The sequence below is a fragment of the Carassius carassius genome, chromosome 20 (assembly GCF_963082965.1).
Source record: "Carassius carassius chromosome 20, fCarCar2.1, whole genome shotgun sequence".
Lineage (NCBI taxonomy): Eukaryota > Metazoa > Chordata > Actinopteri > Cypriniformes > Cyprinidae > Carassius > Carassius carassius.
Genome location: NC_081774.1, coordinates 31,312,997 through 31,337,228, shown reverse-complemented (window position 1 = coordinate 31,337,228; position 24,232 = coordinate 31,312,997). Strand labels below are relative to the sequence as shown.

Here is a 24,232-nt window from a genome sequence, read left to right as displayed (position 1 = left end):
GGCGTGGGAGGACAAGGAGATTGCTGGTCCTGGCCTAGTTCAGTACAGTATATGTTGTGAGCGTGCTTCAGATCTCCGGAGATAGCACGGTACGCTGTGTCCAGCCAGAGGTGAAAGCCATCCAAAGCAGAGTAACTGTGTTTTGTGTCTAAGTTGATACCTGTGGAGAGGAAAGGAAAGAGAGTGAGTAACACAAGGAGAAACAGAGGAAACCTGTACTTACAGTGCGCTGTGTTCAGCCCAGAGGTGAGAGCCATTCAAAGCAAACTAACGGTGCTATTGTGCCCAAGTTGATATCTGTGGAGAGAAAAGGAGAGAGAGGGAATAACACGAGGAGGAATAGAGCGAACCCTGTACTTACAGTACGCTGTGTCCAGCCCAGAGGTGAGAGCCATTCAAAGCAAACTAACTGTGCTATTGTGCCCAAGTTGATACCTGTGGAGAGAAAAGGAGAGAGAGTGAATAACACGAGGAGGAATAGAGCGAACCCTGTACTTACAGTACGCTGTGTCCAGCCCAGAGGTGAGAGCCATTCAAAGCAAACTAACTGTGCTATTGTGCCCAAGTTGATACCTGTGGAGAGGAAAGGAGAGAGAGAGTGAATAACACGAGGAGGAATAGAGCGAACCCTGTACTTACAGTACGCTGTGTCCAGCCCAGAGGTGAGAGCCATTCAAAGCAAACTAACTGTGCTATTGTGCCCAAGTTGATACCTGTGGAGAGAAAAGGAGAGAGAGTGGGTAACACGAGGAGAGACTGAGGGAACCTGTACTTACGCCGCTGCCTGTGGAGAAAGAGAAAGCGAGTGAGCACCCAAGGAACGAACTGTGTGAACCAGTACTTACTGTGAGCTGTAATCAGCGAAGAGGTGAGAGCAAAACCAAGCTGAACTAACTGTGCCTGTGTGTCCCAGCCGCTGCCTGTGGAGAAAGAGAAAGCGAGTGAGCACCCAAGGAACGAACTGTGTGAACCAGTACTTACTGTGAGCTGTAATCAGCGAAGAGGTGAGAGCAAAACCAAGCTGAACTAACTGTGCCTGTGTGTCCCAGCCGTTGCCTGTGGAGAAAGAGAAAGAGCGTGAGCACCCAAGGAACGAACTGGGTGAATCAGTACTTACTGTGAGCTGTAATCAGCGAAGAGCTGTTGCCTGTGGAGGAAGAGAAAGAGAGTGGGCACCTCGAGAACGAACTGAGTGAACCAGTACTTACTGTGAGCTGTAATCAGCGAAGAGGTGAGAGCAAAACCAAGCTGAACTAACTGTGCCTGTGTGTCCCAGCCGTTGCCTGTGGAGAAAGAGAAAGCGAGTGAGCACCCAAGGAACGAACTGTGTGAACCAGTACTTACTGTGAGCTGTAATCAGCGAAGAGGTGAGAGCAAAACCAAGCTGAACTAACTGTGCCTGTGTGTCCCAGCCGCTGCCTGTGGAGAAAGAGAAAGCGAGTGAGCACCCAAGGAACGAACTGTGTGAACCAGTACTTACTGTGAGCTGTAATCAGCGAAGAGGTGAGAGCAAAACCAAGCTGAACTAACTGTGCCTGTGTGTCCCAGCCGTTGCCTGTGGAGAAAGAGAAAGAGCGTGAGCACCCAAGGAACGAACTGGGTGAATCAGTACTTACTGTGAGCTGTAATCAGCGAAGAGCTGTTGCCTGTGGAGGAAGAGAAAGAGAGTGGGCACCTCGAGAACGAACTGAGTGAACCAGTACTTACCGTGAGCTGTATTCAGCGAAGAGGAGGAAGAAGGAGGGCGCTACGGATACCTAAGACTCAGGCCGGGGCCCGAGCCCCACGCCCCGGATCCCCGTGGCCCCCTTGCTCCCTGACCTCTTCCCGGCCATAGCCCATCTGGAGGGCCGAGTCAGAGTTTAGTTTTAATTGCCCTTTCCCTATTCCCTAAGCTATTTTTAAATATTTAAATAAAGATTGTTTTATTACTTACTTGTTCTCGTGTTGCTTGGCCATTGGGTCGGGTTTGGGGACCTCCTCGAGGTGGAAGTTGAGAAGGGGTGTGGCTTAGTTAAAGCATAGCCAGCCCCTGGGTGTGACAGATTTGGCGTAGTCGGCAGGATTTCCACCTCGAGTTGAGTAACCAAGGTCGTCCAATGACCGACAACGCGGGGCTTTCAGCCCAACCCCGTGCCATGCCCGTTTTTATGGGGAGCCCCTGGATTCAAAAATATGGGGGGACAGAATCCGAGGTACGATTGTCTGAATGGAAGGCTCAACTAGAGTACTTGGCCGACCTACAGGGCCTTAGTGCAGCCCAGCGGCTTCAATTTGTGTTAAACTCCCTGGATGGAGAAGCGCGGCGAGAGGTGCATGCCGCCCCCGAAGCCGTTAGAGCCAACGCCCAAACCGTGTTCCAGTTCCTCACTGAACAGTATGGTGACCACACCCCCGTAGCTGTCCTTCGCTCCCAGTTCTTCAATTGTAAGCAGGGCCCCCGCCAACCGATTAGAGCTTTCGCCCTGAGGTTGCGAGAGCAATTCGCCCGACTACAGACCCGTCGGGACCACGGGTTGGGAGATGGAGAGACTCTATTGCGGGACCAGTTTCTTCTGGGGTTGAAGGAGGGTCCGGTGAGACAGAGCCTACGTATCCAGTTTCGAAGGGACCCGGGTCTTACGTTCGAAGATCTGAAGAAAGAGGCACTGGCCCTGGAAGGTGATGAGACTGAGGTGAGTGGTTCCCCAGTGTGTGCGGTTGTCAGTGAAGTAGCACCAGCACAACCCGGAGGCCCTGACTGGAAGCAAGCACTGAAGGCTGAACTTTTGAAAGATGTCCGCGATCAGATGTCTGAACTGTCTAAAGCCCTCGTAGGAGAATTGCGCCAAGGACGGGCGCGGGAGGAACCACGGCCGGCGCCCCGAGACCGAGTGTACTCAGAGGGAGGCCGAGAGCCGTTCAGGCGCCCGAACCACTTTAACCGGCCCCGTTTCGAATGGGACGAGCAAGGGCGACCCATCTGCAACCGCTGTGGCAAACCAGGTCACTATAGCCGCCAGTGTGGGCCCCGCAGGGCGTCAGAAGGGGGTTTTTAGGTCGGCCGGCCACTGTGGGTCGTGTGGCCGGGACCCCTCGAGAAGACCCTGGAAGAGGATATGGCTCTAGGAGCCAGATGATTGGGCGTAGCCCCGTGGCGAAGGTGAGAGTGTGCGGCAAGGAGATTCAATGCCTGGTAGACACAGGCTCCCAAGTGACGTTGTTTGCTGAGAGTTTATCCGAAGAAGTGTTTGGGAAACAAGGGGCACCAGGGGCGGAGGCCCCCTGGCTTACTCTGAAGGGCGCAAACGGCCTCGACATCCCATATATTGGCTACCGATTGACGGACCTAGAGGTTCACGGAGTGATGGTCCCCCAGAAAGGTGTGATTATCGTGCAAGACCATTGTCTGGGTGCACATCGAGCCCTGTTGGGCATGAATGTCCTCGCTGATTGCTGGGAAGAGCTATTTCGGGCTAGGCCCGTATCGAAGATACCACCTGCAGAGAGGCCCAAGTGGGAGTGTGTGGTAGCTGACTGTCGAAGGGTGCAAATGAGCCAAGTCCGCAGGGAACAGGAAGAGGTAGGAAGAGTGATGTGTCGTTTTGCTTTGTCTGTCCCCGCAAAAAGTGAGGCTGTTGTGTGGGCGCGAGTACCGCCCCGAAGAGCGGGCCCAGAAGAGTGGGTGCTGGTGGAGCCCCATGTGGATTGTCCACAAGTGGAAGTGGCACGAGGACTATCGACGGTCCGGCGGGGGAGAGTCCCCGTGAGGATACGGAATGTACATCCATACGCGGTGCAACTACATCGGCACCAACGATTAGCCCGTCTGACAACGGTTACATCCCACCAAGTAAGGGAAGAGAGGGATATTAGTTTTCGTCAGGTGTGCCCCACTGTCATCGAGGTGGCCCTGACTCAAGTAGACACCCCATGGGGTGGTATGGAGAGGAGTGTGCCGAGCCACCTGGCGGGTGAGTCGTTACAAGGGGAGGATTTAGAGCAGGCACAGACACAGAAGTTACAGGCCCTCCTTCGGAGATGGCAGCATGTGTTCGCCACCCACGATGAAGACTACGGATGCACCCAGGTGGTACAACATCATATACCTACCGGGGATGCAGGGCCCAGCCGGGAGAGGTATCGCCCAATTCCGCCCACTTTGTATACCGAGGTACGTACACTCCTGCAAGGCATGCTGAAGCAAGGAGTTGTTAGGGAAAGCAGCAGCCCGTGGGCGGCCCCCATAGTGCTGGTGCAAAAGAAGACGGGGGCTTGGAGATTCTGCGTGGACTACCGTAAGCTGAACCTCGTGACTAAGAAAGACGCTTTCCCTTTGCCACGGATCGAAGATTCGCTTGCCAGCCTCACGCAGTCGGCATGGTACTCTACCCTAGATTTGGCCAGTGGCTACTGGCAGGTGCAGGTGGCCGAAGCAGACCGGGAGAAGACTGCCTTTACAACCCCGTTTGGACTATTTGAATGGGACCGGATGCCTTTCGGGCTCTGTAACGCTCCGGCCACCTTCCAGCGGCTGATGCAGCGGTGCTTGGGAGGTCAGTTAATGGAGTCAGTATTAGTTTACCTGGATGATGTGATTGTCTACTCCCCAGATTTTGATTCACACCTGAGGCACCTCGAGGAAGTCTTTCGGGCCATGGAGAAGTACGGATTGAAACTACAGCCCAATAAGTGTCACTTACTACGGAGAGAAGTCAACTTTCTGGGCCACGTGGTCAGTGCGGCTGGAGTGTCCGTAGATCCTGGAAAGGTATCGGCCGTGAAGGACTGGAAGGCCCCGAGGACAGTGAGGCAAGTGCGATCCTTTTTAGGATTTGTGGGATACTATAGGCGTTTCATAAAGGACTTTTCAAAAATTGCTAAACCCCTTAATCAGTTGCTGGTTGGCACAGGTCGTAACCGGGGCCGGGGGTCGCCCAACGTAGACTGGGATGCAAATTGTGAGTCGGCGTTCCAGACATTGAAGCAGGAGCTGCTACAGGCCCCTATCTTGGCATACGCAGATTTCACAAAACCATTCCTTTTGTATACAGATGCCAGCAATCTCGGGCTGGGAGCGGTGTTGGCTCAACGGCAGGACGGAGTTGAGAGGGTCATCGCGTACGCCAGCCGGAGCCTCCACCCAGCCGAGAGGAACGATGCGAACTATAGTTCTTTCAAATTGGAGCTGCTGGCGTTGAAGTGGGCCCTAAGTGAGAAATTTAAAGACTACCTCTGGGGTGCCAAGGTGACGATCATTACAGACAATAACCCATTAGTACACTTACAGACGGCGAAGCTGGGAGCCGTGGAGCAGCGGTGGGTGGCCCAACTGGCCAACTTTGACTATCAACTACAGTACCGACCAGGGCGTGAACACATGAACGCGGACGTCCTCTCAAGGCTGCCCGAAGCGGAAAGCCCCGGAGGGGCCAGCCCGGAGGAGGGCTATATGGTAGGAGCAGTAGAGGCACCAGGCAGCAGACAAGAGGCCGTGCCTGAGAACTGGGGATGGGATCCCCGTCGGTGGAGGGAGAGACAGGCCAGGGATCAAGATGTGCGGCTGGTAAGAGAATGGCTGGAACAGGGCCGACGGCTGACGCCAGCGGAGAGGTTAGCCCAGACGGATACTGGGAGGAGGCTGCTGGGGCAATGGGACAGGCTGGAGCTGAGAGATGGCGTTTTGTGCAGAAGGGTCAGTGACCCGAAGTTGGGCGAAGAAGTACGCCAGATCGTGGTACCCGCAGATGAGGTAACGGCTTTAGTTTCGGCGTACCACAACCAGTTGGGGCATCAGGGACAGGAGAGGACCGTGTCCCTGCTTAGGAGATTCTTCTTTTGGCCCGGGCTAGAGGCATCGGTGCACGCCCTAATTCAAGCTTGCCCGAGATGCATATTGTTTAAGTCCAGACGGGAGGTCCGAGCGCCAATGGTACCCATCCATGCGAAGGCCCCCCTTCATATCATGGCTATGGACTTCTTGACACTGGGCCGACCACGAGATCGCTACCAGAACATCTTGGTAATAACGGATTTGTTCACAAAGTACGCTTGGGCTATCCCCACCCTCGACCAGACTGCAACCACCACCGCTACAGTTTTATGGCGGGCCGTCTTCCAGACGTTCGGATGCCCGGAGTTTCTGCACTCCGATCAAGGAGCCAACTTTGAGTCCAGGGTAATTAGAGAACTATGCCAGTTGTACGGTTGCACGAAAACTCACACCACTTCGTATCATCCTCAGGGGAACGGTGGCTGTGAGAGATTCAATCAGACCCTATTGGGGCTGCTGGGGACCTTGGACCAACAGCGGCAGGACGATTGGGTGAGTGCCTTGCCAAACCTCCTACAGGCCTATAACAACAGTATACATAGTACTACGGGTTACGCTCCCACTTACCTGATGTTTGGCAGACACATACGAATGCCTACTGACCTGGTCCTAGGAGTGATAGCCGACCAAGAGGAAGCAAGTGTAACGGAGTGGGTGGGGCGCCATCACCAGCGCTTGCATTTCGCCTACGAGCAGGTGTCGAAAAGGATACAGACGGCAGGAGAGAAAAGTAAGCGGTTGTATGATCGGACTGCTAGAGAAGCCCCTCTACTGCCAGGAGAGAGGGTGTTGGTGAGAGATAATCGGCGGCAGGGGAAGGGGAAACTGAGTGACCGTTGGGAGGCCACCCCTTATGTAGTCTGCCGGCAGCAGAGGCCGGGGCAGCCGGTCTATACCATCCGGCCAGAAGGGAAGTCAGGCCCCGACCGTGTGGTGCACCGGAACATGATTCGCCCATGCCCTAACTACCCTGAAGCCGTGGAAGAAGTCCCCACGGAACCTGTACCAGCGGCCCCCTGGATTGAAGGTTGGGCTGTGGTACCAGGGAGACCCGTGGTGGCACCACCCCCGATCGCCCCGAGAGAACCAGAAGCAGCCCCTGAACAAGCTGAGCCCGATTCACCAGTGAGACGATCCCAGCGAGAGAACCGAGGCCGACCCCCTGCCCGCTATGGGGAGTGGACAGCCCGAGGACGTTCTAGGGACTAGAACGGATTGGCGGGGGAGGATGTCACAAGGTGACGATCTTTAGGGGCGGAACCAAAATTCGGGAAGTTTGGTTCCGCCCGGAAGTGTTTCCGCCCGGACCGGAAAAACAGAACACCGGAACTTCCGGTAGCGCCGTAAGAAGGAAAATCAGGGAATTCGATGCACCTGTGCCTAGTTAGGGACAGCGGTTGGTGATTGGAGGATACGCTGGACAAGGCAGTACTTAAGGCCAAGTTATTTCACAGTCTAGGAAGCTCTCTTTGGTGTGTGTGAAGCACTGGGTTGTGCCCGTCTTGGTACGCTGCTGGTAGCTGTCTAACTCTCTCTCTCCCTCAGGCTGGAATTGTATGATTGTGAAGACATCGCGAACCTTAAAGGTTGAGAAGTGAACAGATTATACGGCGAACTGAGACGACGTGAAAAAGGGGATTGGAAGTGGCATTGATGTGAGTACTAAGAGCCAGTCGAAAGTGCCCTGTATATTGACCTGGCGTTGTGTAGATCTCTCCAGGAGGAGGAGGGTGGCCCTACCCCTAATATAGTGTGGTGGGAGAGCCGAAGGAATACTTATTGAAGTAGTCGCAACGACGACATCACTAGCTAGGCCGCATATTCCATCGCCAGATCCGAACCAAGCGAAGTGAAGGAAGACGGGTGTCCTTTCCGTACACTGAGTGTGGTGGGTGAGTCTTCGTGCTGTGAAAACCTATAATTTTGACGTGGTGTTGTATATTGCTGTGGGCTGCTGTGTATTGCCGTGTGTCCTGTCAGATAAACCCCCGCCTTCACGCACTTCGGCGTGGGAGGACAAGGAGATTGCTGGTCCTGGCCTAGTTCAGTACAGTATATGTTGTGAGCGTGCTTCAGATCTCCGGAGATAGCACGGTACGCTGTGTCCAGCCAGAGGTGAAAGCCATCCAAAGCAGAGTAACTGTGTTTTGTGTCTAAGTTGATACCTGTGGAGAGGAAAGGAAAGAGAGTGAGTAACACAAGGAGAAACAGAGGAAACCTGTACTTACAGTGCGCTGTGTTCAGCCCAGAGGTGAGAGCCATTCAAAGCAAACTAACGGTGCTATTGTGCCCAAGTTGATATCTGTGGAGAGAAAAGGAGAGAGAGGGAATAACACGAGGAGGAATAGAGCGAACCCTGTACTTACAGTACGCTGTGTCCAGCCCAGAGGTGAGAGCCATTCAAAGCAAACTAACTGTGCTATTGTGCCCAAGTTGATACCTGTGGAGAGAAAAGGAGAGAGAGTGAATAACACGAGGAGGAATAGAGCGAACCCTGTACTTACAGTACGCTGTGTCCAGCCCAGAGGTGAGAGCCATTCAAAGCAAACTAACTGTGCTATTGTGCCCAAGTTGATACCTGTGGAGAGGAAAGGAGAGAGAGAGTGAATAACACGAGGAGGAATAGAGCGAACCCTGTACTTACAGTACGCTGTGTCCAGCCCAGAGGTGAGAGCCATTCAAAGCAAACTAACTGTGCTATTGTGCCCAAGTTGATACCTGTGGAGAGAAAAGGAGAGAGAGTGGGTAACACGAGGAGAGACTGAGGGAACCTGTACTTACGCCGCTGCCTGTGGAGAAAGAGAAAGCGAGTGAGCACCCAAGGAACGAACTGTGTGAACCAGTACTTACTGTGAGCTGTAATCAGCGAAGAGGTGAGAGCAAAACCAAGCTGAACTAACTGTGCCTGTGTGTCCCAGCCGCTGCCTGTGGAGAAAGAGAAAGCGAGTGAGCACCCAAGGAACGAACTGTGTGAACCAGTACTTACTGTGAGCTGTAATCAGCGAAGAGGTGAGAGCAAAACCAAGCTGAACTAACTGTGCCTGTGTGTCCCAGCCGTTGCCTGTGGAGAAAGAGAAAGAGCGTGAGCACCCAAGGAACGAACTGGGTGAATCAGTACTTACTGTGAGCTGTAATCAGCGAAGAGCTGTTGCCTGTGGAGGAAGAGAAAGAGAGTGGGCACCTCGAGAACGAACTGAGTGAACCAGTACTTACTGTGAGCTGTAATCAGCGAAGAGGTGAGAGCAAAACCAAGCTGAACTAACTGTGCCTGTGTGTCCCAGCCGTTGCCTGTGGAGAAAGAGAAAGCGAGTGAGCACCCAAGGAACGAACTGTGTGAACCAGTACTTACTGTGAGCTGTAATCAGCGAAGAGGTGAGAGCAAAACCAAGCTGAACTAACTGTGCCTGTGTGTCCCAGCCGCTGCCTGTGGAGAAAGAGAAAGCGAGTGAGCACCCAAGGAACGAACTGTGTGAACCAGTACTTACTGTGAGCTGTAATCAGCGAAGAGGTGAGAGCAAAACCAAGCTGAACTAACTGTGCCTGTGTGTCCCAGCCGTTGCCTGTGGAGAAAGAGAAAGAGCGTGAGCACCCAAGGAACGAACTGGGTGAATCAGTACTTACTGTGAGCTGTAATCAGCGAAGAGCTGTTGCCTGTGGAGGAAGAGAAAGAGAGTGGGCACCTCGAGAACGAACTGAGTGAACCAGTACTTACCGTGAGCTGTATTCAGCGAAGAGGAGGAAGAAGGAGGGCGCTACGGATACCTAAGACTCAGGCCGGGGCCCGAGCCCCACGCCCCGGATCCCCGTGGCCCCCTTGCTCCCTGACCTCTTCCCGGCCATAGCCCATCTGGAGGGCCGAGTCAGAGTTTAGTTTTAATTGCCCTTTCCCTATTCCCTAAGCTATTTTTAAATATTTAAATAAAGATTGTTTTATTACTTACTTGTTCTCGTGTTGCTTGGCCATTGGGTCGGGTTTGGGGACCTCCTCGAGGTGGAAGTTGAGAAGGGGTGTGGCTTAGTTAAAGCATAGCCAGCCCCTGGGTGTGACACTAACAATAACCTGACTGACAGAAAAGGTGTTTCTCGCTATAATTAAAAACAGAAGACTAAGTAAAGAGTTCTTCAGAGCATAAAGACCACTATACACATTCAAACGAACAACCAGTCTTAAAAATAAAATTTATTAGCATCTCTCTAACGTGTGTATAAATAAAAACATTTATAAGAAATAATGCATATATGCATTATGAGCTGAACAATAACTGGGTTATAGGTGATACAAAGGAGAAGAGGCTTACTAACCTCTGTTTTTTTCTCTCTTTCTTTGTAACATAGTCAGTTTCTTAGTATATGACTGTGAGAATGTACCTCAGAACTCAAACAATATGCATATCTAGAAGTTTCAACTACATTCGGTCATACGAATAAAAAGAGGACAAAAGTTCAACAGCAACAATGTAGGAGACAACATGGAGTTTTGGCAGTTTTACAATTTTCAGTTAAGAGAGAACTTTGCAAAACAGCTTCAACATTGACTAATTAAAACGGTGACAAAAACTGATATGTAACTGAAGAGTGCCTCTCTGTGATAATTAACTCATCCTACAGCAGCTGCACCAATGCATTTGCTGTTTTTCTTAAAATATCAAATTATAAACAGCACTCATTTAAAGGTTTTATCTTCTATTTCAGAATAAAACCTCGTTATAATGAATAAAAATGCACAAAAGTGGTAAAATAAGATATGTTTTATATTGCTAACAACATCTGTCAGTATATGCATGAGACTGGACCTTCAACTGTAGCATCGTGATATAAAGATCACTGTAACATCTGTAATGCAATCATTCAGTAGGCTCTGTAATAAAGAAGAGTTAAGAGCTCTTCCTCTGCCATTCACAACACGATGGCTTTTGGTCATGCTTTCAACACACAACGTGGTTAAAAAAAATTAAATGCTCTAATTCGACAGATTTGCACATGTAACAACAACAACAAAAAAAGACCTGAAAAAGTTGTCAGTTGTTTTGGTCTAAATGTGAAGATAAAATAAAAAGGACATGGACGTGTAACACCAAAAAAATGCCAATAGGTGCAGGCAATGTCAAATTATTCAAATAACAACACTGTATGATGCCGCCATGATCAACAACAACAAAAAAAACTAATTAATTGGTGTAACAATGCTGAATTGGCCTTTGTGTCTGTGCCCCCCCCCCCATCCCCATATCTGTAATGCCTTACTTAAACAGTCAAAAAAAATACGCTTTTAAACAGGGAACACAATGTCAAACAGGTCGTCTGAAAGTGAAAGTGGAGCAGGAAGAGAGTGAACCGATGTGCCAGTGCATGATGGGTAAGAACCCCGGTGACCTCTAAAGCCCGATGGAATGAAGGAAGTACACAAGAACTCTGACGGTGATGTGCTCTCTGCTCATCCCAGGTCTTTAGAGTGCAAAGATACCCTTATTTGAGGTGTGTGATGCACACACACACACATATACATATATAGATAATAGTAAATATATGTATATATGCATATATGTCTAGCTTTGATGTGTCCGTAACTAAAACTCGGAGAACTCCTTTGCGCACTTTTCTGTAACAGATACACGAATGTCTTCCTCTTCGTAGTCGTCAAAGTTGCTGGTGTCTCCAGGACCTCGGCACTTTGGGATGAAGGGCGCCTCCACCTGACAGGAGACACTGATGCAATCAAAACAACCACAAACTTAACACCTCTCTTCATGCAACGAAAGGGGTGCGATTTTATTTAATAACTGGAATGTAATCTATAGCCACATTTGTTTTGTTTTCCTAAATTAAGGAATCACGATCTAGAGTAATAGCAAACATACAGTAGTTCACAGAAAAAAATATTCATGTGTTGTTTGATGGACATTAATGACAAAACAGCAGCAGGTATATTAGGCTGCTGTCACTTTAAGATGTAATACCGACAGATAAACAAAGAAAACAAAGGAAATCCTGAAGACTGAGCATCATACCTTTCTCTCATAGATGGCTATCCAATCCGTTGTGGCAAACCATTTGTGGTTTTTGATATCATTGACACCATTCCTCAGGTTGCCGAAGCGTTTGGTCAGGTCCACCTGCAGCAGATTCCTCAACAGATCTTTCAGATCAGAACTGAAGTGTGAGGGGAATCGTACCTACAAAACACGTTCAAGATGCCATTTTGTTTTGCTTATCCAAATAAATCTAATTTCTTGACTGTATACAAACGTGCGAGTACCTTTCCAGACACAATCTTCTCATAGATCTGTATAGGCTGGTCTGCAAAAAATGGGGGATATCCAGCTGCCATTTCATATATGAGAACACCAAGGGCCCACCAGTCCACAGCCTTGTTGTATCCCTGAATTTGAGAAACAAATGAGTGGTTTGCCCTGCTTGTACATTTGGATTTAAACACCCGAGGCTTACCTTGCTGAGGATGATCTCTGGTGCCAAGTACTCTGGAGTTCCACATAAAGTCCAGGTTCTGCCTTTTACTCTTTTTGCAAAACCAAAGTCTGTTACCTGTGCGGAAAATGACAGTTTAGCACATCCAAGCAATCCTGACGATGTCTTTCATACTTTTGTGGACCTTGACAATGTCATTTACTTGGGAGTCTCCCGGTTTTCATCCAAAATATCTTAAATTGTGTTTAAACTAAGATGAACAAAGCTTTTACAGGTTTGGAACGACGTGGGGTTAAGTGATTAATGACAACATTCTCATTTTGGGGTGGAGTAACCATTAAAACAATTATATTAAACAGAGATATGTGAAATAGATTTCCACGACTTTTCCAAAACGTTCTGGGTTCATTTAATTTTCCAAAACATTTCCAGGCCTGGAAACTCCATGACTTTTGGAAAAAACCACTGAAAGGAACAATGGATTCAACATAATATAAAGGCATTTTACAGCAGAATGCCAGTACAGCGGTTTATGATTTCATGTTTGAGGACGGGGATGGTCTAAAACTGGTCAGAAATCTTATAAGCAGTTAAATTTAAAAAGTTAAATTAAAAACAGACCACATTTTATGCATAAAGAATGCACAAGTTGTTCTTGCCAATGCATACTGTTTATGTATTTTGGTTCTCATAATTCTTCTAGTTACCTGTATATATCCATGCTGGTCAATGAGTAGGTTTTCAGGCTTCAGGTCTCTGTAGATGAGGTCTAGAGAGTGGAGGTACTCAAAAGTCAGGACAATCTGTGCAGCGTAAAACCGTGCATGAGGTTCACTGTCGATCAAAGAAATCACATCGCAGAGTTAGAGACAAAACCAGAGATTGATGGGAATCACTGAAGCAAGGTTTTCCTCGCTCAGAAACAGTCTTAGCATGCACAGATGACAACAGCTAGATGTTTAAAAGTAGTTTTACCTCTGATACCAAAATTGTATTTTGAATTTCTCTTGTATTCTTATTGATTACTTTTTAATTTATTTATCCAAATATACGAATACTTTCTGGCACAGGATATATACCATAACAAATCACAATCCATACAGCTGAATAAAAATCATTACTTGCATTAAAAAACAAAAAAAGTTAAGTTAAACTTCCAACATCAAATACTTAGTTTGACAGTTTGTGCAGTATCACTTATGTGCGGTCATTTTGAGAGTTGATCCAGCCGTAAATGAATAAGCTCAAAAACATGTCTTCCCTCACCTAAACCTTCCGATCCGTCTGAGATGTGAGAACATCTCTCCTCCTGGTACATACTCCATCACCATATACAGATTAGAGTTGTCCTGTGAGAACAAAGTGAGAATTAGTGATTTTTAGATGACTATTACTGAAGTCTAAACTAGTAAACACACTCCTTCTAGCTTCTAGACTATTCAAGAACAACGTTTCGCTTTTAGCTTTTTAAATGTTTTATTTACACATTTATGTTTTGCTGTATCCATATCAATTATTATTTTTCAAAAGCTGTGCTCACATTACTGCCATGTTATCATGCTTTTTAAAATAATAATAGCTTAAAATCATTATTTTGATGATGCAAAGTGAATGTAAACACAATCTGCTTTTTAAGGGAACATAAATGGAGACCAAATATCTGATGTCTAAACCGAATGCAGCTTATTCGACCTGCTGCTGCCTATGCGCTTATTAATAATAATCAAACAGCAATAATTTAATGAAAAATTATTTACTCTCATCTAGAAAAAGCACAATCTTTGAGTTTTTGTTTTTGATTTGAAGCTGTATTTAGATGGTTGACAACTGCTTGACTTATGCTTGAATTATGATACAGTACCTTGAAGGCATATTCCAATCTGACGAGGAACGGGAAGGAGACTGCTTGTAATATTCTCTTCTCATTTAGCGTATGCTCCACTTGTTTCAACTTCACCACCTATGAGAAAACAAACAAAAATGTAGTAAGTCTTTTGAGAGGATGTTCATACATCATACATACTGTATTTATACCATGGTCTGTCTGAAAACTTGATTCTGGTTATCTGAATGAGTTCACTAAAACTTTTTAAATGCACAGTTTACTATTTATAGTTAACAGTTGGTTAGATAAATATATAATTAAATATTTGCCATAGCTGTAGATTACACCTTACATTTTGAAACAAATAATTAAGACTTTAAAAGCACCTTTGATGGTTTTGTCTATAATCATTAATATTTTCATGGGGTGAAATCATGGTAATCTTGGTGTCCTGTATGATCACAACCAACCTTTTGCTTGTCCAGAACCTTCATGGCATAGAACTGATCTGAAGCCTTGTGTTTAACCAGCATGACTCTCCCAAAAGAGCCCGTGCCCAGCGTCTTCAGTCTTTCGAAGTCCTCTAAACCTGTTGTGCCCTACACAATCAAACAAGCATTTCAATAAACTGTCCTACATTACCACAACTAACACATTTCTGAGAAACAATACAATATCAAAGAAAATGTGTATACAGGCCTATATGTATTTATATAGAGTAGATACACTGCCAAAAACTATTCGAAATTACCAGAGCCGGACAGTAACGGAGTACATTTACTTGAGTACAGTACTTAAGTACAATTTTGAGGGATCTGTACTTTACTCGAGTATCATTTTTGGGGAGTACTCATGACTTTACTCAAGTACATTTGAGAGGCAAATATTGTACTCTTTACTCCGCTACATTTCTATCCATAACCGTAAGTACCCGTGTTACTTCTTCGGCCCCGTCCACATGGAGACTGAGCTTACACCAATCCAATCTTTTTTTCCTCGTCTCAAGAAATATCCGCATCCACACGAAACCACAAAACGATGTAGTTTACATGCCAGACCAGCATGTGGCTCTGTAATTCTGCCACAGCGATACACTTAAAATGGAGTAAAAGACATGGACTATGCTCATAAACCTTGTACACAAACGAACCTGGAACAATACATTTATTAATCAGTGTTAATGTTAGTTAATAAAAAGACAATCGTTCAGTGTTTGTTCATGTTTTTGTTGCTGTTACGTGACATAGCGGTGTCTGATTAGGGGCGAGACGTGGGCTGATGACTATCGTTTCAGAAAATATACAGATTCGCCGTCCAGACGAAAACGCAAACGCGGCATTTTCAAATTTATCCACTCTGGGACCCGGTTTCAAAAAACATTTGTTTCACTCTACCAAAACGCCAAATCCGTGTGGACAAAACGCCTATCCGATAAAAAAATGTGGTATTCACAGAAACGCGTCTCCACGTGGACGGAAAAAATAAAAATCTCAGACGGAAACCCTCAATTTGTTGTTTCCCTCTCAAACGTGATTGGATTGTGCAGGCGCCACTGATTGGGACAGCCTATCAGCAATCACCTTCAGCTTTCCGCCAAAGACTTCATGACATTTGATTGAATTTAAGCAAGTATAGGTCTCTGCAGGAAAGTAATGGGAGTTACCAGATCAGGGTGTTTTTACAGCATGATACCTGATTGGTTGACATCATAGTGACATTATGTTTAGGGGTGGGGTTGGGTAAGGGGGATCATTTAGATTGCATGATTTAGAAAAACCCAGCAGTTTGAAAAAACCCACTTGGTGATAAACGCCCACTTAAGTACAGTACACAAACACACAGAGTTGTCACATAGATTGTGTGTGAGAATAGCGTTATTCAGCTGAAAGTATTTCCCCTGTCTTTGTCTGTATGTCAGTGTGAGAGGAAGGTGCTTAATACAGTCACTCAAATGAGCTGAATTTTATTTTTACTTCTTTTACACTGACCTAAACACAGCTGATTAGCTGATTTTATTTAATCATTATTATTTTCTCTTCTATGCTGCGTGTATAACACGGTCAGGTTCAGAGGGGTGTCAGAACATTGCTATATTGCCTTCTTTGCTGATTTAGGTTTATTAATTTGATTGATGAAAAAAAAACAGAAACTCACATGTACACACAATTGTTAGCTGAATTTTCTTTTCTGATATTACACATTAATGTAAGCTGAGCATTTGCTTTGATGTTCTTGAGTATGTGGTGTGTTTAACACAGTCAGGTTCAAATGTGGTTTCAAAAAGTCCATTAAAACTTGCCATAGCGTTTCCCATTGTGCTATTGCCTTGTGGGCAAGTGAGAAATGTTAAATAAAGCAACATGGTAAAAAGATGAAAATGACTTGATTTTTAAAAAAAAAATTTAGCAAGGGGTATCTGTACTTTTACTCAAGTAATGAAGCTGTGTACTCTGTCCGCCTCTGGAAATTACCAAAATAATTTTAGCCTGTGTGTGTGTGTGTGTGTATGTATATAAATATGTATATACACATACATACATACACACAGTACAGACCAATAGTTTGGAAACATTACTATTTTTAATAGGGATGCACCGAATTTTCGGCCACCGAATAAAAGTGTATTTTCGGTTTTCGGCCGATAGACTTTTATCACCGAAACAACACGGCCGAAATGTTGTGATGACGCAAACAGAAACAGCGACCTGCACGTGCACCTGCATAGCGCAGACCATGAGCTCCCTGCGACATTCACTTCACACCAGTGAGAACATTCTCTCTCTTCTTATTCCTTCATTCACAGCACTAAAGCGTCTCCTAACAAAGAGATTAAGACAGACCATGAAGTGAAAACAAGGAAAAGTACAGTCTTATAGAGTCTGTTAGCACACGTCTCACTGAGATCTTTTCGGATCCTCTGCACTTCATCGCGAATGTGCTTGATCCGTGTTATAAAGACCATTACTTGGATGCGGAAATAAGGCAGCGCACACGAGAAATGATCCAGGCCGCGCTGGATGCAGAGAACCTGCGTGGAGACGGAGAAGCGCCAAGCGCAGGAGACTGAGATCAGAGCGCAGAAAAAACGACTCGTGTCTGCACCAGATGAGGGACATGCACCCTCAGTGTCTGATATGATCAGTGGGATTCTGCAAGAAAGTGCCTCAAATAATAATAATACGTTGGCTATTTTGTTCTTAGGCTACTATATATATATATATATATATATATATATATATATATATATATATATATATATATATATATATACATACACACACACACATATACATACATAATATCAGATTGTAGCCATATTTCTGCTAGATTTCTGCTTTAATTTGATAAAAATGTTTATTTATGCCCTGGCCCTATTTAAATACACTCTCTCAAATATTTCTCAAATGTCATGCAGATGACAAGCTCAACTGCTCAACAGCTAGATGGTTATCTGTCTGAAGTCCCCATCCCCAGAAGTGATAACCCTCTTGCCTATACTGGAGAAGTAATTCACTTTCTAGTCCTACAGAGAACAATTTCAAATGCACTTCACCTAAATGAACTTTGTTTTTATGAGAGACCAGTTCATTTTAAAACCTTTCTGCAGGCCAGTAGGCCTGTACATTATTATTTACATGAGTGGGATAAATTTTTAGTTTGAATTTTATTTTATACTGTGCATTGTTGCAATGTGCTTAATACATATTTGCATAATTTCTAATTATGTATTTTTATGTTTTTTTTTTTATAATTTATGTAATTGTAATTATCTTTGAAACTAATATTCATTTATGCAATTGCAATGTCTTAATTTTAGTAAAGTTAGTACACGGTCATAGCAGTAAATGCAATCATTCTATCACATGATCATTTAGAAATCATTCTAATATTCTGATTTATTATGAGTGTTGGAAACAGTTCTGCTGTCTCATATATTTGATCAATAAAAGGTTAAAAAGAACTGCATTTATTCAAAATAAAATAAAAATATATATTCTAATAATATATTTTCTTTACTATCACTTTTTATCAATTTAACACATCCTTGCTGAATAAAAGTATTGATTTTATTAAAAAAAAAAAAAGAAATAAAAGATTACTGACCCCAAATTACTGACCAGTAGTGTATCACAGAAATACATTATAATTTAAAGTATAATACATTTAAAAACAATTATTTTAAATTGTAATAATATATCACAATATTACATTTTTTTTCTGTATTTTTGATCAAATAAATGCAGGCTTGATGAGCAGAAGAAACTTCTTTTAAAAACATTAAAAATAATAATGTTTCCAAACTTTTGGTCTGCACTGTATGTATATATATATATATATATATATATATACATACACACACACACACACACACACACACACACACACACGTCGAAGAATTTATCGCATCCAAAATAAGTTTGTTTACATAATATATGTATGTGTACTGTGTTTATTTATTATGCATAAATACACACACATACAGTATATATTTTGAAAACATTTACATGTATATACATTTATATATTAACATTTTTAATATTTTAAATATATTTTAATACTTTTCGTGCATGTATTTGTAAATGCGTGTATTTGTATTTTATATATATATATATATATATATATATATATATATATATATATATATATATATATAAACACCCAAAACCCCCTCCAAATTTTTATTTTGGATGTGTTTTATCACGATTAATCGTTTCACAGCACTATAATATACAATAGATGTCCACATTGAATTATCTTTTAGATACAACGGATTAACACTCCATAAAAGCATAAAAATTAAAAGTTGAAAATAACACAGTTTGCCATCAAATGACTGAATTCTATTTCTATTCCAATTGCTGAATGATATGGCTATATTAAAGAGATGTACGGTTTGACTTTTGTGATGAAATGGACTGAATTTGAAAGCCGAGACTCAATACAGCATCTGACAGGAAGTGACCCAGAGGTCAGCAGTTATTGAAAATGAATGCCATCACATTGCTTTAGTTATCACTCATAATGAGGAAGAAAGAAAGAAAAAATAAAACAAGCAACACACCTGTGGTGGTGATTCCCATTTTCTCAAGAAATCTTCTTTGGCTTTGGCTAGAAACTCTTTCACTGCCGGGAAGAAATACAACAATCTGAATTACAAAATTACAGCTGAAAAATGACTCAGTCAACTAATCAAAATCAAAAGATACTTCATATTGAAGTCTACAAGTAAACGAGGGAATATTTTTCTACTTTAGCACTTTCTAGACATCAAAATCAGGCAAGGGTTGCGACGGACATCAGAGGTGATCAAAATAAAGTTTCTGTGAAGCATGCATGCAATTTATTTATGAACACAGGATCATAACATCCAAAGTAGAAATTAACACAATCCCACATGAAACAAAAAACACAGCAGACTTCAGTTGACCGCAGTGACGGGAAAACAAGGAAGAGAAAAGCCAATGATTAAATACTTGCAGAATGTTTTCTAGCCACTGCGGTAACTTTATGTAATTGTGATCATACCAAAAGTCTCTACAGATCAGCAAGGATTTTCAGGAACATTGACCCACATGGATGGGATGATGAAGCAGAGAGAGAAAGAGAGGGATAAAAGAAAGACTTCCGTCAAACAATCACATCAGTTAGACGGTGCAAGACATGGATAAGATGTGACACAAGTACAGGACTAAAAAAAACTAGACAAAGCAAACGCTGATAGAGACTCAAAACGTTAATCATTTATGCTGAATAAGACCGAGGACGTTCATCATAGCTTATAACATTAAAAACTGTGTGCACAAAAATGGTTTTGGGGCCTGCTGCAGTGTGCTTCATTACTAACAGCCAGTTAGTGTCTCTGGAGCTGGTCTGAAGGTTTCTCCAACAGCAGACGTCTGCAGGAGGATTCGCTCACAGCCTTTTAAGGCATGTTCTCGCTTCACAAGTATGAGACGGCCTGGAACCCACTGTGTGTACAGTACAACTGCTCAGGCGCATCATGGACATAGACAAAGACTAGATCAGTTACGATTAAGATTTACAGAGAGGTTTTTGTTTTATGCTGTATTATAGAAAGAAATTGACTTTTTGAGACAAGATTAGGGCTGTTCCAAGATTGTCTTACCACCTATCTGTGTTGTGAAGGATAAACCCAGGTAACTGGGAATTTAACAGCAAACTGAACTGCAATGAATGCAATGAACAAAGTGCATCATTTATCTATTCATAAGGAGTTCTACAACATACAGATATACAACTTGAAAATTTACCTGAGAATTTCTAATTTTTTTTTTTAGTTCACTCTTTCGTATTTTCTTTTTTAACTTGCTCTTAAAACAAATGAGAAATCTAGCAGTTTAGCAAGACAAAAAAACTTGCATTAGACATACATTCTCTCAAAAAACTTTTTAAAGTGCAAACAAAGCCACAAAAGAAACACTGTGCACCTCAGAGTAACACACAGGTGGCGTTTCTTTCCCTAAATTAATAAGTGTGTTTGCACAAAATGGTTGAGAAATTGATTCAATGACTCTCTAATAAACACAGTCCTACTGGAATGATTAGTGGTCGACCGATATGGTGTTATTAACAGCCGACGCCGATATCTTGGAAAGCATAAATTTATTAATATTTAAGACATTTGAAATCATTTGACAATGGATTAAAAAAAAGTGTAAAAAACATACTTTAGATGACAAAGTATTTTTCATAAATAAATATAATAAAAATACTATTAAAAAGTAAGTAAACACTAACCAACAGGGCACTCTGAATTCTGGGAAGTTTGTGTGCATTGGGAATCATATTTTTCTAATAAAGCCAAGGTAACCCTCATTTTACACACAGCACACAGAGAAAATGACATGAATATGAAAGTGGACAAATGCATAAAGCTCAGCATAAAACATGAGTTTAAAGTTTATTGAAAGTATTAAATTCACACGGACTGACCATCACACAGAGAACACGTGATCTTGCTGGATACACACTTCACAAGATCTCACAGCTGGATTCAACTGAGTTTGCAAGGCTTGTGAAATTAAATGTTCATTAGTCATTTAAAGATTTGTTTAAACGATATAAATGCAGATTTGTTTAATGCTGACGGCCAACGAGAAAGCATTGTTCGCCTTTCCTTTACTAACAATATAAAAGCAATCGTTATAATACTTTCTGTATACATTAATTCCTTTGTTTAACCATTCTGTCTGATTATTAGACAACCTTCAAAATAAAAGTCCCGCCTCAAACAGCAGCCAAGCAGAAAAACGTATCGGCCGATATTTGAAAAAGACCAAATATACCGATATATCGGCCGACCACTAGTACCGATATAACCTGCAGAAAGAAAGAGACAGTGAAAATATCCCTAATATCACTACACAGACTGACAGCTGGTCAACCAATCAGACTCTAACCATCGCAAAATAAAACAAGTTTGAACCTGCTCCACCAGTGAACTGACTTTAAAAAGACTTTTACATGACATTAAAATTACCTAAATATTTACAATGCACTGCATTTTTGTCCTTGAGATAAAGCATGCTGGTTATTTCAGCACTTCAAATGTATATGGAGGTCCGTCACACAGAGCAGTGCATCCTGGGTAAACTAACAGTGTCGATTGCAGCTGATAGCATCAGGCCTTTCAAATCTACTAATTACTCTTATCCTCTGTACTGTAGATGACAAGCTGATCACAGCAATGACGAAAGCAAAGTGCTAAGAGCTCTTCATAGTTTTAAGCTGAATATAAATTAAAAACACTTTTCCCCCACTCCACTGTCCAGCTTTTTAAAAATCCCATGACCTTTTTATTATTTTCACGTTTCTTGAGGATATTATCCTTATGCCGGTTTGGACATAATATATGATTTAAAGAAGGCAATCTTTATGTTTTTGCGCTTTATGTTCACAATCACACATGAAAACAAAAACACACTCTTGAGAAAGAGAAAAAAAAAAAAAAAGTCTCAAACCAGACTAAGCTTGTTTCTGGGCTCTTATCAGCAGCTCAGGCTTAGAGATCAGCTGGATAAAGGCCCCAGTATGTGTGCAATATATTGTTTCGGGGCAAAAAGTATACGGTGATATACTGTTAATAAAATTAAAAAAATAAATAAAAAATACCAGCCTGGACAAAATGACAGACCATCAGAAACCAGTTAAACAATTAAGCTTTTTTCAGCAAAGACAGGGTTTGAATTTAAAGATATACGTGTATATGTGTGTGTGTGAACTGCTCCTACAAAGGTTTAGTGCTTTCAAATCAACCCGTGTAACAGCATATAATAACAGTTAAACTATTTTGCAATTCTATAGAAACAAACAATGTTCAATAAAGCATTTTTTTTAATTCATGCAACCGACTTAACTGTATAGTTAATATTTAGGTTAGTGATGTTGTATGTATAGAATACTTTATTACATCCATCAAACCATGCAGCACACCTGCAGAAATAACATGCTTCTTTTACAGAAAAGCATAAAGGTGAGTGAATAATTACATCACACAATTGTATCTTTTCCATGAGCATCAACCTGTTTGAGACTATTCAGACTGTGAGCGTAGATTGACAGATGCCTATTACATGCAATATCACCTTTCTACAGTGTCTTATTAGTTTTAGACAACTAGTCCTATATTATATGGAACACTATTCATTATTAACTACTTGCTTATTAGGATGCATACTGTTTATTAATATTTATAAAGCACATATCATTGCCTTCTTTTGCATGACCATATTCTACACCCCAAATACCTAAACTAACAAGAATCAATAGAACTATTAATAACCAGCAAATTAGGAGTTGATTAATGGGAAAACTCTTAGTTAATAGTTTTGCGCTATTTTAAAATAACAGCAAAACATCATTTAGACTAACACGTTGACATTTTATTAAAGACGGGTAAAAAAGCAAGAATCCAGCGCTGATCCTACAGCAGTTTAATTAACTTAATGACTTTGTGTTGTTTACTAGAGACTGCTGCTAACAGGCCAGACCTGGAAGCCAATGCTAATCGTATTTATTCAGTCTCCAGCCTTGGTTCTCCAGTTCAACAGAACTAGATGAACTGCTCAGGTTTATGTGCATTATCTAAAGGCAGCTGGAGATGTAGAAGCGTATGTGGACGATAAGAAACAGCGTTTGTGTGAGTGTTTCTCCTGATACAGGCTAGCAGCAGCTAGGGCCTCTAGCCTAGCAAACAGATTATCATTAGCCGCTCGGCTCGAGCACATACTCGAAGCAGAAGTCAAGAAAACAGAGCCTTTCCTGTGTTTCTAAGTTTCAGCTTATATTAGCGTTTTATCGTTACATAATGAACGCTAGTAACGTACAGCCGTAATTCTTTGATCAAGCTAACGTTAGTTTGACTCATTTTGTGGCGCCTAGATGAAAAACAAACAACGTTAACTTAAAACACGAGAAAGAAAAAATACGAAAGCATTTTTGTTGGCTGTGGAGAATGCAGAATAAACACGATGTGACATATGATCCTATAAACACGCGATTCTTTAACATTTGTACTCACTGACCAGCTAACTAGCATTAGCCTCTGCTACAAAGTTTTAAAAAAAACAACGCTACCGACATTATAAGAAGACAAGGACTTTATAAAGTAATCCATCTTGTGATATCAGGCGGATGACGCTCTTACCGCTCTCCAGTTCATTGCCTTTCTTGGCGGTAGCTGCGTTCCCCATAATGCGCTGATCTCCGCGCCGCGGCCCTGTGGTACGGATCGACACGACGGTCTACGGACCGGGAATCGGTGGCGGGACAGATCCCTCGGCAGCGGATGATGAGCGCGGAGTCTCTCTTGACTTTCTCGCAGCGCTCCTCTCTTCTCTTCCTCTGCTGCGGGAGAGAGCAGCGCGAGGCTCCACACTGCCATCTGCTGGAGGTGAAGGCGCGCCACATCGAGTGAGATGGCAGGTGCAAGCTAAAATAACACATTTATTTCAAAAAGGCGAAAAACTGAATTTAATATAATAAAAATTCCGATATGAATAATTTAGTATAATATAATGGCTGCTAGTAAATAAGACAACAAATATAGCCATCTGGTGTATTTTTTATTTTAATTTTTTTTGCAAAAGCCACTGGTTTCACATCTGATCTGAATGAATAATTGGTTTAAATAAGTAGGTAAACAAATA

General features: G+C 43.1%; 1 protein-coding gene across 1 annotated transcript; it reads right to left on the bottom strand.

Moving 5' to 3' along the window:
* Positions 1-9,974: 9,974 nt before the first annotated feature.
* On the bottom strand, positions 9,975-23,982 carry prkacbb (protein kinase, cAMP-dependent, catalytic, beta b). Its single transcript, XM_059502533.1, has 10 exons — positions 23,731-23,982; positions 19,126-19,187; positions 14,534-14,662; positions 14,100-14,198; positions 13,505-13,587; positions 12,946-13,072; positions 12,260-12,355; positions 12,069-12,191; positions 11,821-11,985; positions 9,975-11,505 (listed from the first exon to the last, which is right to left on the bottom strand). The coding sequence occupies exons 1-10, from the start codon at positions 23,774-23,776 to the stop codon at positions 11,380-11,382; spliced, it is 1,056 nt and encodes a 351-aa protein (XP_059358516.1). The 5' UTR covers positions 23,777-23,982; the 3' UTR covers positions 9,975-11,379.
* Between the last annotated feature and the right edge of the window lie 250 nt (positions 23,983-24,232).